Raw genomic sequence first — 16,862 nt, forward strand, 5'->3', positions numbered from 1 at the left:
TGCACAGAGAGAGAGACCCTGCCCCCCCCCTTTGTTGAGGTAGTGCATGGCCACTGTATTGTCCGTCAGAATCGGGACATTCTTCCGTCGCACAAACGACAGAAAAGCCTTCAGGGCTAGCCTGAAGGCCCTCACCAACAGATTGATATGGAGTCTGGACTCCGACGGAGACCAACGACCGTTGACTGTCAACTCATTGACATGAGCGCGTCATCCCGTGAGGGATGCGTCCGTCACGAACGTCACCTCCGGTCAGGGTAGCCAAAATGGAGCCCCCTGCATCAGATTGCCTTCGACGGCCCACCACAGAAGACCCTGGGCGACCGAGGGCAGCACCTGAACGGGATCCGACATCCTGCCGGAGGACTGCGACCACTGCATCTTGAGAGCCCATTGCAGAGATCTCATCCGCAACCTGGCCTCTGGCACCAGGAAAATGCAGGATACCACGAGGCCGAGGAACCTCAAGAACTCGAACGCCGGGAGACTGTGGGCACGTTGAAGCTTGTGCACCCTCTGCTGAATGTGATGAGCCCTCACCTGGGGAGGCAAACACTGCCCCAGGGATGTGTCGAGCACTGCTCCGATGTACTGGAGCCGCTGGGTTGGCGTCAAGTGGGACTTCTTTAAGTTGAGGGAGAAGCCCAGCTTGTGAAGGGAGTGGCAGGTGTCTGACAGATGATCCAGGAATTGCTTAGGAGAGCGGGCCCTGATCAACCAATCGTCCAGGTAGGGGTAGACGTGAATCCCCCCTTTCCTGAGATACGCTGCCACCACCACCATGAGCTTGGTGAAGACCCTCAGGGCGGAGGTCAATTCGAACGGTACGACCCAAAACTAAAAGTGCAAGTCACCAACCGCGAACCTCAGGTACTTCTTGTGCTTGGGATGAATCTGAACATGAAAGAAAGCGTCCTTGAGGTCGAGAGACACCAACCAGTCCTGAATTTGAAGGGACTGGAGGACTTGAGAGAGAGTAACCATCTTGAACTTGTCCTTCCTGAGGAGCTTGTTCAAACCACGCAAGTCCATGACAGGTCTCAATCCCCAGTCTTCTTTCGGGATCAAAAAATATGGGGAATACCATCCCTTGTTCCTCTCCTCTACAGGCACCAGTTCTATGGCACTTTTCTCCAGCAGGGATTTGATTTCCTGCGCAAGGAGCGGATCCGGACTCTTCAAAGAGATTCCCTGGTGGATTGTCGGGAGGCCTCTGCCGGAAAGGAAGACAGTAGCCGTGGCCTATGATCTCCAGAACCCACACATCTGAAGTAATGGCACGCCATTCTACAAGATGCTGCGCCAGCTTTCCCCCCAACTGGCGAACCATGAGATATGGCCTCATGACTGAGCGGAAGCGGCAATGCCTGAGGGCCAAGAGGCAACTGTCCGAGCGGTTTTGGCACCTTGTTTTCCACCTCTGGCACTCCTACGTTGGCCCCTTTGACTGACCGCTCCCCTCGATCTACCAAAAGACGAGCAGTATCCAAAGGAACCTCCCCTCAATTGCTGTGACCTAGGACGAAAAGGCGGAGGTTGGCGGACTGCAGCGCTCAACAACTTCGCTGCAGCTTTGCAGGTCTGCAACCTCTCAAGGCTCTCGTCAGCCTTGCTGCCAAAAAGATGTACACCATCAAAGGGCATGTTGAGAAGCCGGGCTTGTACGTCAGGAGCAAACCCCCGACTTCCGCAACCATGCAAATCTGCGCATCACGGTGCTCGCCGGCATGGACCGGCAGACACAGTCTGCCATGTCCAGACCCGACTGAACCGATTCACACATGGCATCCTTGCCATCCTGAACGAGGGCAAGAAAACCATCCCGTTCCTCCCCTTCGGGAATATGTTCAGCTGCCAAAGAGACACAATTCCACAGAGTGTGAGTGAAACGTGCTAAGGTGCACACGGAGGTGGCTACCTGTAAAGCCATACCCCCTGAAGAAAACACTTTCTTCGCCCAGTTATCAAAATGTTTATCGTCCCTATCAGGAGGGATGGTAGGGTACGACGCCTGCTTTGCGGGGCCGTAGCCGCCTGCACCACCAAACTATCCGGAGTGGAGTGCGTCATCAAGTAGCAGGGGTCGCTACTGGCTGGACGGCATTTCTTCGGCAATGACTTACTCACTGCCAGGAGACTCTCCGGAGCAGTCCAAGCGGCCGCCACCCTTCTCTGTAAAGCCATATGAAATGGCAGCACCGGGTCAGTGGGTGGACCTTGGTCAAGGATATCAGTCAGTTCATCCTGTAGAAAATCCACTGGTGGCACAGACCACCCCAAGTACTCAGTCACCCTCGACATGAGATGCCTGTATGAAGACTCGGCGTGCGTGCCAGGCTCATGCCTACCGAACTCAACCTCCGGAGAGGTGTCCAGACCACTGGCGTCGTGCAAAGACTGACACAGGTCTTCCAACTGGCTATGACCAGACAAGAGTTCGTCAGGAACCTCATCAGGAACCAAACCATAATCAGACCCTTCATCCACCTCAGAGATGTAATCCAGAGGCTGGAATAAATCCCTGGAAGAGGGTACAGAAAAAGGCTCAAATACAGGCCTCACTGACTTTTTCAGAGCCTTCCTCAGAGTTTCAACCGATGCACGGGGTACCTCCGGTAAAGCCTCCACAAAAGGCGTCGAGGTCATCGACGGAATCCGCGTCGACACAGGCCTCGAGGGCGGTGCACCGAGCATGTCCTTCGACGGCCTTGGCGTCGATGGCTTCCTGGGAGGCGGAGCCTCGAGAGTCCCTCGACGGACATGGCGCTGATGGCGTCAACGTCTTCTTAGAAGACCTCACAGGTTCCGCCGGTCTCGAGGGTATCGCGGACCAGGACCTGGAGCGGGCATGGCTAGAGCGATCCACCTTGTCCGATCGGGACCTCGAATGCTCCCGATGATCGACCCCGATCGCCCGAGCCCGAAGGCGTGCTAGCGGCAGCCCTGCGACTGGAAAATCGCCATCATCTCCGTACGAAATGCATCCCATTCCGCAGGAGAGGAATGCTTGTTGGGACAAGCAACCCGCCGATGGGCGGATTCCTCGGACAAGGACAGGGAAGGCGACCAGTGACGGCGCTTCCGCGAGTGCCTCGAAGATGCGGAGGAATGGCAGGAACCACTCGGGGACGGAGACCCCCCTGGACTTACGCCGACGCCGCGGAGAGTCCCCTCCCGAATCATCGGTCGAAAACCCAGCGGACTTCGACTTTCAGGGTTTGGAAACCCTACCTACAGAAAGCTTCTTCTTCCGCTCCTGCAAGGCCTTCGACGTTAACAACTGGCAATCGTCACAGTCATCGGTGGCGTGGTCCTCGCCGAGGCACCAGAGGCAGGCATCGTGCAGGTCCGTAAGTGACATCTTGGAACCGCAGTCCTGACACTTCTTGAATCCCGACCGAGGGGTAGAAGACGACAAAGACATGATATCTTCACAAAACACCAAGTTCGAAGAACCGATAGAAATCAGAAAAACCAAGGCACACTGAGATCGCCAAAGCGAACACGTTCGCGGAAAAAACGGAACTGAGGCTACAGGCGTTGTGCGTCCTACTTCTAACATCCGGTGACGCTGGCTCGACGGAGGCCCTCGAGGACAGCGTATAGACGTCATCGACATAGGACGCAGACGCCGAAAATGTTCCGAGGCAGCACAGCTGTGGTGATTACCTGTCATTTATTTTTATTTGTTTATAAAGCGCTGCAGCCCACGGGCATCGGGGCGCGTTCCAAAAAGACAGGACATGACAGGACAGAGAACAGGACGGTGGCAGAACCACACATGTAATTCATATCAAGCAGCATACAGAGGTATGTAGAAGTCTAGCCAGGATTTATTTAAATAGCAATGTCTTTAGTTGGTTTCTGAAGAGTAGGTAGTTTGTTTCCAACCTCAGAGTCACGGGTAGTTCGTTCCATTTAAGAACACTTCTGCTCGTGAAGGCCTTGCCTAAACCTTTCGTCTTTTTTGCTGGAATAGTTTGCAGAAAACCTTTATTAGAAGATCTCAGGTTTCTGCTTGGTTCGTGCCATTTGAATTGTTTTTTAGGTATATAGGTGCTTTGCCATATAGGCATCTATGGACCAGTGTGAGGGATTTGAATATGATTTTCTCCTCAACGGCCAACCAATGCAAGTCTCTTCTATCACTTGTAATATGCCCCCTTTGTGATTTGCCCGCGATAGCCCTAATGGCATTGTTCTGAATCACTTGACATTGCTTCTGGCATTTGTTATTTGCGCCTAGAAGTAAAGAATTGCCATAGTCTAGTCGAGAGAGTATCGTGGCTCTAACTATGGTTGTACTGTTTTTCTGATTAAGTAGAGGTCTAATTTTTTTGAGGAGTCTCTGGTGGTATTGCCAATTTCTTTTCAGGTACGAAATGTCATAGATGTGGAATACAACGGCGGAACCAATCCCTTCGAACCTTATATTCTGGTCCATGAATACAATAAAATGATGCCCCCCACACTAGATAGAAATCGCACCACTTAAACTAAGACCCAGTAAACCCAGAGCCCACTTAAACAGTGGTTCATCCCACAACTAAAGTACTTACGCCTCCTTAAAAGAAAAAGTGAATCCACTTGGAGAATATGCCCATCTAATTGCAACAAAATCTGATTAGCCACAATCTCCATGCAATACAAAAATGAAATATGCTGGGCCAAACAAAATTCCTATAATGAACGCATCGCCAACTCCAATTCAAGTATGAGGGAACTATTCACTATCCTAAAAGATCTAGAGCCCCCGACTCCTATCCCTGACATCTGCATCAAAAATAAACCCTGGTGTTCTGACATTCAAAACGCCCTTGCCAATAAAATAAAGACCCTCCAAAACAAAATAAACCTTAAAAGGGACTCCTTGAATAAGCAGCACACACCTGGTCCGTGCGAAAGTCCCAAGGCCCCGATCACCAGATTCCGCTTCACCAAAACTTCCATCCTAGAGGTAGAGAAAGTTATTCTATCTCTCAAACCTTCCAACTGCAAAGGTGACCTCTGCCCAGCTCAAATCATAAAAGATGCCGCCAGAGACCGGTCACCATTCATTTCCAAATTGATAAATGCCTCCTTCACTTCTGGTACCATCCCTGCTAACCTAAAACAATCATGGGTACTTCCTCTCCTAAAGAAATAAACCCTAGATCCACTTATTCCCACCAATTACTGACCTATCACAACCGTACCATTCCTTCTTAAAATACTGGATAAGGGCGCATATATACAGATCCAAAAATTTCTTGAACTACACAAGCTCTTGGGAGTAAGACAATCTGGCTTTCGCCCACTACATGGGACAGAAACTGCCCTGGTTGATCTAAAAACACAGATCGATGAGCTGAGAGATAAAGGTAAGACAGCCCTCCTCTTACTTTTAGATCTCTCAGCTGCATTTGATCTTGTGGATCATAAAGGTCCTGTGTAATCACTTTGACTCAGCAGCTCACTTTTCCATAGAAGCCATCAAATGGATTGAATCTTTCCTTAGTGAGAGAACCATAAGGGTCTTCTCCCCATCAGCAGCTGTAGACCCTATCCCTATCACGTGTGGTGTACCTCAGGGCTCATGTGTCTCCCCTACCCTGTATAACATTCACCAAACCTTTGTTCAATGATCTGGACCTTCTGGGTATCACCTACACCAACTATGGAGAAGATACACAGATTCTCCTCCCTCTTTCTGGGGATTATGGCAAAGCGTTGGCGTTGGTGAACAGGGTCCATCTCATCATCCAGGCATGGATGGCCACACACGGACTATGCCTGAATGATGAAAAGACAGCCGATTACCATGGGTACTCACACCAACCTTAACAAATTAGACCATGAATACTCCTCATTCACCAAAGATGGGAATGTCATCAAAGTAACCAAGGAAGTAAAAACCCTTGGCTTTTATCTTGACTCGACTATGTCCTTTGACAACAGGTAAAATCACTGGCCTCCACTACCGCATACACCTGCAGGCTCATTAGGGCAGGTAAACCTTTCCTCTCCAATGATAGTTGCATGATCCTGGCCAGAGCATTAATACTATTGGGATTAGATTATTGTAACGCCCTATATAGTGGCACCAACAAAGCTATCATTCAGAAATTACAAACTCTTCAAAATAATGCCTTAAGATCTGCCTCAGGCATCAACAAACAAGAACATATATCCTCTATCAGAAGGCAACATAAATGTCTCTCCACCGACAATAAATCTTGCTAAAAACTGCCTCCTTGACCCATAAAGCCTTAAACAATGCTGCCTCAAGTTACCTCTCAGATAGGTTAAACAAAAGAATAACCACCAGGCCGTGAAGAGTTGGAACTGCCAATTGTCTTGTGGTGCCGAGATTTAGACTTACCAAGAACGGCGGTAATAGCTTCCCTGGGAAAGCAGCTAAACTCTGGGATTCCCTGCCACACAAGCTCAGAGTAGACCAACCATACTCTTACTTTAGAAAGAATTACATGAACCTGATCTACTTCTCCGACCACTAAATAGTTTTACTTCATCTACTTGACCCTAGCTTTCCTTGTAATCATACTGCCCTCCGGGACCTGATTTGTATATAATTTGTACATTTGTCTATATTTTACTTGTACTCACACCTGTAATTATATTGTATATTTTTGCTGTGATTGTATGGCCATGACCTATCTAACATTGTAAGCTTTGCATCTCCCCATTGCGCCCTGCTACCTTTGGGTCCGGTGCGCATTAGAAATAAATAAACAAAGACTTTCGACTGTACAGCGGATTTTGATAGACCTCTGTATGACCACTGACACTTCGCGGCTCTCGCACAGCCTCTTGGTAGGTTCAACAAAAATGGGGAATCACTTTAGAGTCTCGTGCTCTACACCCACGTGGTGTCAGACCCTTTCAGCTGGTTTTCCCCTGCGACCTTCCCAGTTCTTTGAACTTTCCTTAGCTTGTAACTTTCATTCAACAGAGTTCGTTTTCTTATCGGATCTCCCCTCGACTCACCGGCTGTGATCAACCGCTTGGCTTTCCTTTCCTTAGATCTGGAGTCAAGGACGGTACGACGGTAGCAAGCGCCTTCTGTTCTCCTGCTTATCAGCGAAGGCACGCTACGTGTACCATTGACATCTGTTGCAGCACGCGCAATCTTTTGTTCGTGGTGTTACGATTTCTTCCACAGAAGAATCGTGGGTCTGGGTCTGAAAGGACAAGGTCGTTTCTCTCCTGGTCACCCTCCCGGTTCTCGCCGCCTTTCTCCTCCTCTTGAACTGCTGCCCTGGGATAGCTGTCTCATTGTGCTGACCGCCTTGCTCGTAGTGTGCTCTCCGGCTCCACCTTTTATCCCTCTGGGGAAAAAGGAAGGGTCGTCAGGTGTATGGATTTGATTAATTGCCTGACCTTTGTGTCGGGACATGTCAGGTGAAAAGTTCTAGTATTAGTTTGTTGGTTTTCACAATGTAAGAAAGTGTTCGTGTTGGAAAAGAAGGGGGTTTTGAAAAACTCAAAAGGGTGAGCTTGGTAGGATTTGTGAAACAGGAATGACCAGGATTATTATCGTGAACAGAACAAGGGGAATTGTGGGAACGTTAGTGTTTTGTCAAAGTAGACAGAGTTCGCGAAAGAATAATCAGAGGCACGTGGAGAAGGATGGGGGGGTGGGAGTATTTGGGTGGAAACCAGGAAAACAAGGATTCTGGAAGTTGTGGTTTTCGAGTGTAACATGGTTTGGGCTCCTAGTTGGTTTACCAGCGGTATAGGGGTGGTTGGATTTTATTAAGCAAGCTTCTTTGGGTGGAAGGGAAGTAGAAGTGGAATAACCAAAAAAGGCCTCAGGGAGTTCATCCCTGGTAGAATACCACATCTCTCCTGGGGCATTCCTCGTAGCATAACCCGGGCTCCCCTACCCAGGTGATCGTCCCTCACTAGTCCACCCCCAGGGTTGGGATCTGAGAGCGCCAGCCCTTCCCATGCCACCTGAATAAGAGATTCCTGAGGTCTACCTGGGAGAATACCCTCAGGTTTCTCACAGATGGAAGAAAGGACTTGCACCACAGAATCCTGGCGGGCCAGCACGCTCAGCAATGGCCCAGAAACCACGACACCACACAGGCTGAAATGTGCATCGACGTAACCATTTCCAGCCAGTTCACTCACACAGGGTTTATCACAGGCATCTTGCAAGACAGTGAGAGCGCAAGACCAAATATGCCCTTTTCTGGCCATGGCCAAGAGAATGAAGGACAGAAAGGGCTTAAAACAAGAGGTGTAGCCATTTGTTACCATTGTGGTAAAACATCTATTTAGCAGTACACATATATAAAAGCACCTTTTTTAAAGCAGGTACCACTGCCAGCAGCCTGCCAGTGATATGCTGGAAAGCATACAACATAGGGTAAAAAGCACAGCTTCCCTGCAGTTCCCTCCAGAAGGAAAGTAGCACTGATACACAAAGGGCTTTAAGGTTCCTCAGCAGTGGTAGCCATAAGGACCGACCAGTGACCCCAAAACAAACAAGTCAATCCAGGGAGTGAGGTTTAAGAAGACCTCACATTTCAACTTCTGAGAGATGCCAAAAAACAAAAGTCTACATTTCCCCTTAACCCGTGTCCGAAGCGGTCCTGGGAGCAAGAAGCAGACAGACTAAGTGCCATCAGTCTTATAAGAAAAAAACTGTGAGAAAACAATTGGCACTCAGGCAAGTGCACCCACAGATGTACAATATCCACATCATCTCATCCAGCTGAGAGAAGAGCCTGGACCCTCTCAACAAGCTCTCCGGGGGTCATTTGGGCACAGACGATGTGATCCATAACCCTTGAGGACCAGGAGGAACATTTCATAAGTATAGAGGAAAGCAAAAGGGACACGAGACGCACTGTTGTGATCCCATTATCAAACACATTTCATACCCCTTCAAACAGCCCATCACCTTCCTCGACTAACATCATTGAACGACGTCTGCAGGTAGCTATAAAAAGATAGCACCTCTCCAACTTCATAGCCTAAGCCCACCAAAACCACCTCTCCTTTAGCGTCTTCCTCCTCCGACCTTTGCCCTCAACCGAGACCCACACCCCTGTGATGATCTTGGGCACCGGCGGCACCACACTATACAAGCTCTTCTCATGTTACAGATCTGTCCTACTTGTTCCACTCGACGCAAACCCCTGCTGCTACCAGTGGACGTATGCCATGGTTCCACCCATTGGCAACCCTCCTCCTCCCCAGACACTGGAAGCTCATTTGCTGAGTGCCTCTCTGCCATCCAACGCTAAATAGCAAGGCACAGCTTAACATTCAGCCCCCACCAAAAGCTACTTCTCCCCCAGCACTGTTCAACCCAGACAATTCTGCCCTTCTGCCCCAGTGCACCTAGAACCTCCACTTCCACAACCTAATAACTGACTCCCTCTAATGACCCAAGGGTATCTCCAGCCGATACCAGCTGCTGAAATTATGAGCAAACCTCTCCACCACACCTTAGGGTCTGCTAAGCAGCAGATATGATATGATAGGTTATTTATAACGTGCTTAATACCCAGAGGTTTCTACCCCGGGAATCAAACCTGTGTTGCTCTGTGTCGTCTTGCTTCCAAAGAGAGCACGTTGCCCTCGGGCTATCCTCCCGAGACCAGATATGAGTTGCTGAAATGATGTCCAATTCTTTCCACCTCAGCCTAGGCTGTGCCACACAGCTGCTACCAGCTGGTGGAATTATGAGCAATGCTCCTACCTCAACATAATACCTGCTAGGACCCAAATTGCCACTCTGGTCCTCAGCAAGTTGGGTAACAGCACCAGCCTCACAGAAAGTGAGCTCAATTCAAACTCAGACATTAGAAACGTAGCAGACAAGTCATGGTGGTCTTTACCTGCACTGGGGTCTGTATCCTCTGCACTCTGCTGTGGGAAGGAAGTGAAGCAGACTATGTGAACCTCTGGGAACCTGACCTGGAAGTAGTGCTTCCAGGCCACCACCAGGGCCGGCGGCGCCAGGTCAATCTTGTTCAGCACCAATACAATGTTCTTCTTCATGTCATGCGTGACAAAGTCATACAGGGCCGGCGAGAAGTGGATCACCTGTGGCAGGATACACAGAATGAGATGAACACATGTACACTGATAATGCACATTACAGGTCTGTATATGATATACAATCCCACTCACACCAAGACCCGCACCCACACAGAATTCCACCAGCACACACTGGGTGTGAACACAAGGCACGTGAAGCACTGCCTGTGAAGGTGTGTCTGCTCTATCCTTCACCTACGCCTCATGCACAACAACCAACAACAAACTACAAAGGAACATAACATTTCTGCCTTCTAGAGAGAAACTTTGGGAAGGAATAGCCAAGAGAAGAAAGCATTATGGCTTGCATGCATAAATCGCAGTGAGCAAAGATACAGAAAGATAACTGACCCACGCTCCAAGTTATAAAGCTTCAAGGCCACGTTAGCCTACCAGGCATTAAATCTGCTCTCAAACGTAATGCTCATTTTTTTTCCCTCGGTTATCACTTGTTAAGAGCGAGTGACAGAAATTCAAGCATTGTCCAGGATTTCTGTACAGTTCACAAAACTCAAACTAAAACCAACACAGGTGGCTTAAGTGAAGAGTGCAGTAAAATCAACATTTGCCATCTAAAACCACTCCTTCCACAAGGACACCTCGTGAACACCACCCCAGACTGTCAATACACTGAGGCCCAAGTGCAGCCTCCAATCCAGTAACAACCATGCAACATACGCATGACTGGCTTCCTCCTGCACCAGAGCCATAGGGACGAAGTTACAGCAGGGGTATAGATAATGCTCCTCACATGCGCAGCACCCTCCAATCCCATGTGTGCATGGTGAAGGGACAGGCAACAGACGGTGAAGGGACAGACAGCAGGCCTTTTGGTACCTGGGACTTCAATTAGCAGCACCTGGAGTTTGTCAGGACTCACCGGGGCCGGAAGGCGACCCCTGGTTCCCTGCCCGTGGCACTGCGCCATCCGAAAGCGCCAACACATGCCATTGCCATGCTAGCATCCTGGCTAGCCAATGGAATACAGTATTTCCCATTCACTCGGAAATAAAGACGGCAACTTCTCAATATGGTTTTCCCCTGTATTCGAGTGGTGTTTTCTGCTATCCGCGACTACTGTTTTGCCTCTAGTTTTGTGATCCGACCTCTGCTCACGTTTATTGGATTACCCTTGCCTTCTACTTGGCTGCTTTCTGCAGCTACTTTGTTTCTCTAGTATCCTGAACGAATTGCATCCACAACAGGTTTTCCTTATGCCAGAAGCATTGACGTCTACTCTGGATGTGACCTGTTTTGGACACTCTACTACCGGACAACCTAGTTGGACTTCCCCGCTACTGGTGGGATCCGATTCTTCCATTTGGAGCCACTGTTAGTTGCGTAGTAGTTTCGTCACAGTGAGGCAATTGCGGACTGTTATTCCCTTTGCTTGTTGCAGCGGTTTTGCGACCAGTTTATGGATAGTCCAGGCTGTTGCCTGTACTACCATACCAGTCTCTCCGTCAGACGACTCCACAGTGGCTCCCATCTTAGTGGTTATATTGAATCCCAGGAAAGCTAACTGGATCACACCAACATCAAACTCTCTATTAAAACTTCCCTACCCTTTGGCAACTCTTCCTTACAGTCTGGAAGACGTTCTTGTGAGGTGGTAGGGGGGAGGGCTTAGTTCCAGTTCCCGATTCTGATCTTTTCATCCAATTCCGAATTACTGCTCTGACTGTGATATTTGCAGTGGCGGCTGGTGAATTTTATTGGAGGGGCATAAATACTACCCATAAATATGCCAGAGCGAACAAGCATAGAATCATCCAAGAGGGGGTGTTTGCGGGGGGGGGGTGAATTATTGACTAATGGGTTGAAATTGTGCATTTTACAGCACACTAAGTAAAAGATTGGGTAAAAATCCAGACAGTTTGCATTTGGTTCTGTAGGGTAACGCTTGAAGAAAAAAAAAAAAGATACAAGTCACCAAGAGCGAACAGGACCATTTCCGAAAGCATTTTCATGATGCCTTTGCCCGCAATGTATGCCAGTATAAAAACATTGTCATGTTGGCTGTGCCCATATATTTCCATGCTGGCTGCACCTAGAAAGGCCAGTATTCCCACATAACACACTCAGGTTTGCTATGTGCAGAATGCCAGTAATTATGCTATAAGAAAAAATGTCTTTCTTGGTTCTGCCAGCATATGGCAGTATCCCCACATAAGAACATACTTGTTGTTAAGCAAGATTGTATGCTGTACCCATAGGGTGCACTACAACAACCCTGACCTCCTGGCAGTAGAACCCAACCTTTGGTACAAGTCTGTACTACACAGGTTGGTAGTGTGGACGAGTAGCTAGGCTTATCGCAAGAGGGGTCAATGTGAGCTGTAGGGGAGTTACACAGAGGTTCACACTGACAACTATCCAAGCAAACACTTACACACAGGGGTTCTTGATGAAACAATTATTAATGTAAGCCTTCTTCAGGAGGGAGTACTGTAAAACAGATACTTCAAAATTACACAATCTCTTTAGTTCAGAATCAGTAAATACCCATTTGGGATGCCATACAGCAGAGACCTACACCCACAGGTGACTTCAATAGCTAGGGTACTGTTGACATTAATGTATTAATATTGACATTCAAAATAAGTTAAGAGCAAGTAAAAAGTAAAAGATTATTAGAGCAAACAAGTAATCACAAATATTTCTTAAGCAGGCAAATACTTTCAGATCCCCCAATAAGTCATTCAGTGAAACAGGCTAAACCAAAGTCAATAGGAAAGAGTCTATATGGGCTGAAGCACGTCTTGGAAGGTAAGTAGAAAAGTCTTGGCACAATGGTTCAGAAGTCTTTGAAGAAAAAGATGAATCCATGCAGGGCCACAAACTGTTAGACTTGTGAGTAGAAGAAGGCACAGGCAACTCTACAGCAAGAGGAAAGATCTTAGACCTTGTATGCACAAGAGTGCTTAAGGGGGGAGGGGAAGTTCCAGTGGGAAAGGAGTGATTGCAGAAATCGACCCATGGTCCAGCAACGGTATCGATGTGGTCCTTTATGGTTCTGGATGAGCAGGGGAGAACCTGCTTTGACGAGACTTTCATAGATCAGACTTGTCTAGAAACATAGTCAGGGGTGAACAGGGGAAAGGAGGAAGCCAGACGGCCTCAGACTGGCCAAGAGTGTTGGAGGAGGTAGAGGAAGAGAGGGTGGACAGGATATCCTGAGTTTTAGTAGTGAAATGAGAGGCCAAGGCCGCACAGAGGGCCTGGGAGGAAACAGGAGAGGTAGAGACTGCAGCAGGATTGGCCAGCTCCTTGCAGACCTGCAATATCTAAGATGCAAGAGGATACAGCCAACATTGGAGACCATGTTAAAGGACTCACTAAAGGAACACAAGCAGTGGCTTGGGACAGAGGTAAGAGGGGGATGATCAGGACACCTCTATGTGCACTTCAAAGCTCTGGACAGACCTTTCGGATCAAGGTACGCAATACCTTCTTCCCCACAGTACCTTTAGTTTAAAGAAATGTTCTTGTTGGCTTCTCCACAGTGTGGCAGCACTGGACCCGGCCTCTGTATTCCTTGGACTGGTGACAAAAGGCAGGACAATGGACGGGATAGCTCAGCAGTAGTCTCAATGGAGTACCGATGGCACGGATTTCACCAACTTCTCTGGTCACTCTGCGTTTTTGGTACATTGTCTGCAGCACCAACAAAGGACGTGATTCGCCTGGTCAATCTTCTTCAGTTCCTGCAGACCTGCACTCTGCTGAGGGGACTTGGGCGTGTCAGATTATATCTCTGGAGGTTCATCTGGGGCTCAGCAAAGATTTGGCCTCTTCAGGACTATGCACTTCAATTGTTTTAGTGGTCTCCTGGCATTGGGGTTCTGCAGCTCTGGAAGCACACAGAACCTCGGGAGATGGCTTAGATTAAAATTAGTCTTGGGACTGTTTGTTCCCACCAGTCAAAGGGAAGGAGGAGTCCTCTTCGGAGTTCCTCAGTCACATAGAAAATGGAGTAAACGGGGCCAGAACAGCAGTGGTCGCCTCACGGTGTTGCAAAGGGTCTGCCGGCGAATCTGGTCATCATTTTCTGTTACTTCCGTTTCCAGTGGTCGACTTGACTTTCCCCCTCAGGAGTCTCACCTTTTATTCAGTCTCAGCACACATTCCTCTGCAATGTCTCTCAGCAGTTTACAGAAAGGCACGGGTGGCTGTCCAATTAGGACAGCCAGACCCCGAGTGGGAGCTGGCTCCATTCACGCACTTGGGCAGACAAAAAGCAAGGGGGTGGAAAACTACTCCTCCACTTCCTGCCTGCCCAGACACACTGGAGCCTAGGTGGGGACACCCAAGGATTACAGACAGACAGACAGACAGACAGACAGACAGACAGACACACACACACACCCTGAATAGAAGGGCTAACAAAGAACCACTGAGCTAGAAACGGCAAAAAAAGAAAGGAGCCACCAAGTTAGTACTTAGGTGCCCCTATGGTGCATAATCGGGACTGTGAATACATGCAGTAAAATAATAGCACCATGGTTGGTAGAACACATCCACTGCCACCAGCCATAACTAGAAGGTTGTCTATGTACCTAAAAAGTCACAGGCGCAGAGAGAAGGGGGATACTAAGTATCCCCTTGGCACGCCGCATATGGTGATGTGTGCCAATCTATCCATTATAAAGTATTAGGAGAGATGCTAAGTACAACAGTAGAAGGTAAGGATAAGGTAAGAATCTCAAAGGAGAATCAAAAGGGTCCCCAGCAATACTTCCCAGAAGGAGCTGTGTGCTGCAAAAGTAAAACAGAGGCCTTTAAGGGCTATGGAGCAGACAGACCCCATAGCACAGGTAAAACACAGAACAGAGCTCCAAAAGACCGAGCCCACAAGAATGAATGAGTGGAAAAAGGTTCCACTCATTCAGGATTTAAAGAAAAATGTCCAGAAGTCCAGGAAAAAGTGTTGGGGGTCTCACTAGGAGAGGGGGTGAAGCACACTAATGATAAATCTCCCTAACATGTGCACCGGAGACTCAGGGAAGCACACAGAAAAGACCTTGGTGGATAGATGGACCAGGCATTTAAAGTTATGAAGTTTAACCGTTTCATGTTGAGACCAAAATACCTAGCAGAGGTGTATACCAGGAGAGCTGAAGAGCTTGCAGGAGGATTCCTGATGGAGGAGCACAACAGGTGATCCGCCAAGATACCAAAGAGCTTAAAGGAAACCTTACATGGACTTTCTCATCTGAATGAGATCCTTTTGTGAACTCAGTGCAGGGTTAAATGTTATGGGACATATTGTTTGCGCAAAAACGTTCTGATCCTGGAATAGAGAATCAAGGAAACTTGTGTGGAAGAGCCACGTTTTCCACCTTGCCCAAATATCCAGGGGAAGGGAAGCACCCTTGGATCCAGGGGTTTCTCCTTGGAAAAGACTGTCGGTTGGATGTATCCATTTTCTTTAATTATGAACACTTTTTGCCAAATATAGGGTCAGATTAGTAGGTTTTGGACACAAGGACAGTTTATACGTTTTGACGACTTGGCACAGGCTTATCTTCACTTTTAGTTTCCTAGGTAGGCGTTCGGGAGAAATCTCATGTCTGTGCTAATTCCCTTCAACCTTAAGAGACCCCCCCCTCGTCTCTTTTGCTGGACTTTGGACTTTTTAATCTTAACCCTGGAGTGAGAGACCTTTTTCTCACTGTCTCATGTGTTTGGACCTGATTTGGACTCTGTTTCCTTTGTTTTTGGAGTCGGAAGCTCCATAGGCATCTACTTTTTGTATGGTGACACACAGCACCTTCAGTGCAGTGTCACAGAGAAATCTCTATAGATTGCTCATAAGGTTTAAATACCTTCTCTTGGGTGAACTACTGTTCCCAAGAATAGTAAAGTGAAATTGACTTTACTTCTCTTTTCCTTTAGTAGGTCCAGCACACACCATCCTTTGTCGAGTGCTGGGGGTTTACCTAGAAGCCCCTTACACTACATTTTCATGTAGCATTTTTAAGTTACCCTCACTACGTTAAATGGCTGGTGGCAGTGGTTTAATTTTTCCTACCATTATACTTTTCTACAGCAGGCTAAATCCTCAGCTGCAGTAGAGCACCCATGGGTGTCCATTTTGTCAAATTTCCCCCCCGCCCCTGGCTCCAGTGTGTCTGGAAGGACAGGATGTGAGGGAGGGTCCCGAAACTCGCCTGTCCTTTGTTTCTAGGAATGCCTGAATGCAACCAGTCCCGATTGGCTGGCTTGCTGTCCTTTCAGGACTTTTCCCATCATTTCAGGACAGCCACCCTGCTGTGTGATCGACAGCCTAGGATGTGCATGAATGGGAGAAACCTGCTTAAAAAGGCAAGTGTTTTTGGACTACAGGCAGCGAGTCGACCACTGGGAGAAACACCTGACGAAGAAACCATGAACAAAGCTTGCTGCAACCTTCTGGACCTTTGAATTGCCCGGTGAAGCCCTGCTGCTGTGCTGAAACTCCTTTTTCTAATTGACAAGAGAAGATTCGGAAGGATGGCTTCTCCCCTTGGGTTAGTGGGACCAACTAACCCCGAGATGAACTCCACTGGACCACCTTCTCCGACTGGCTGTACTTCTTTGCTTCTGTAAAAACAGAATGCCATATGTCGAGTAATCCGTAGTCGAGTGAAACGTCTGATGTGGTAACGGTTCCGGCCAGAAGCTCCAGGAGTCTCTTAAGGACCCTTCAGAAGCAGGACGACCAGATCCTGAGTCCCCTCATCAGAGTACATGACCCAAGGAGTGAAGGAAGCCCAACCGATATCCGAGATCTGCGACGATGCCGTTTGCCAAGCGGCAAAACC

The 16,862-nt window shown here is 48.4% G+C and overlaps 1 protein-coding gene across 1 annotated transcript in view; it reads right to left on the minus strand.

The window, feature by feature from the left end:
- The window catches only part of GNL1 (G protein nucleolar 1 (putative)), a 260,630-nt gene that overhangs the window by 105,552 nt on the left and 138,216 nt on the right, over positions 1 to 16,862 (minus strand). Inside the window, exon 6 of the mRNA XM_069635347.1 lies at positions 9,855 to 10,062. Coding sequence (XP_069491448.1) covers positions 9,855 to 10,062 — 208 coding nt within the window. The remainder of the gene's footprint in view (positions 1 to 9,854; positions 10,063 to 16,862) is intronic.

This window comes from Ambystoma mexicanum, chromosome 13, assembly GCF_040938575.1.
Source record: "Ambystoma mexicanum isolate Mex_15411 chromosome 13, UKY_AmexF1_1, whole genome shotgun sequence".
In the NCBI taxonomy this organism is placed as follows: domain Eukaryota; kingdom Metazoa; phylum Chordata; class Amphibia; order Caudata; family Ambystomatidae; genus Ambystoma; species Ambystoma mexicanum.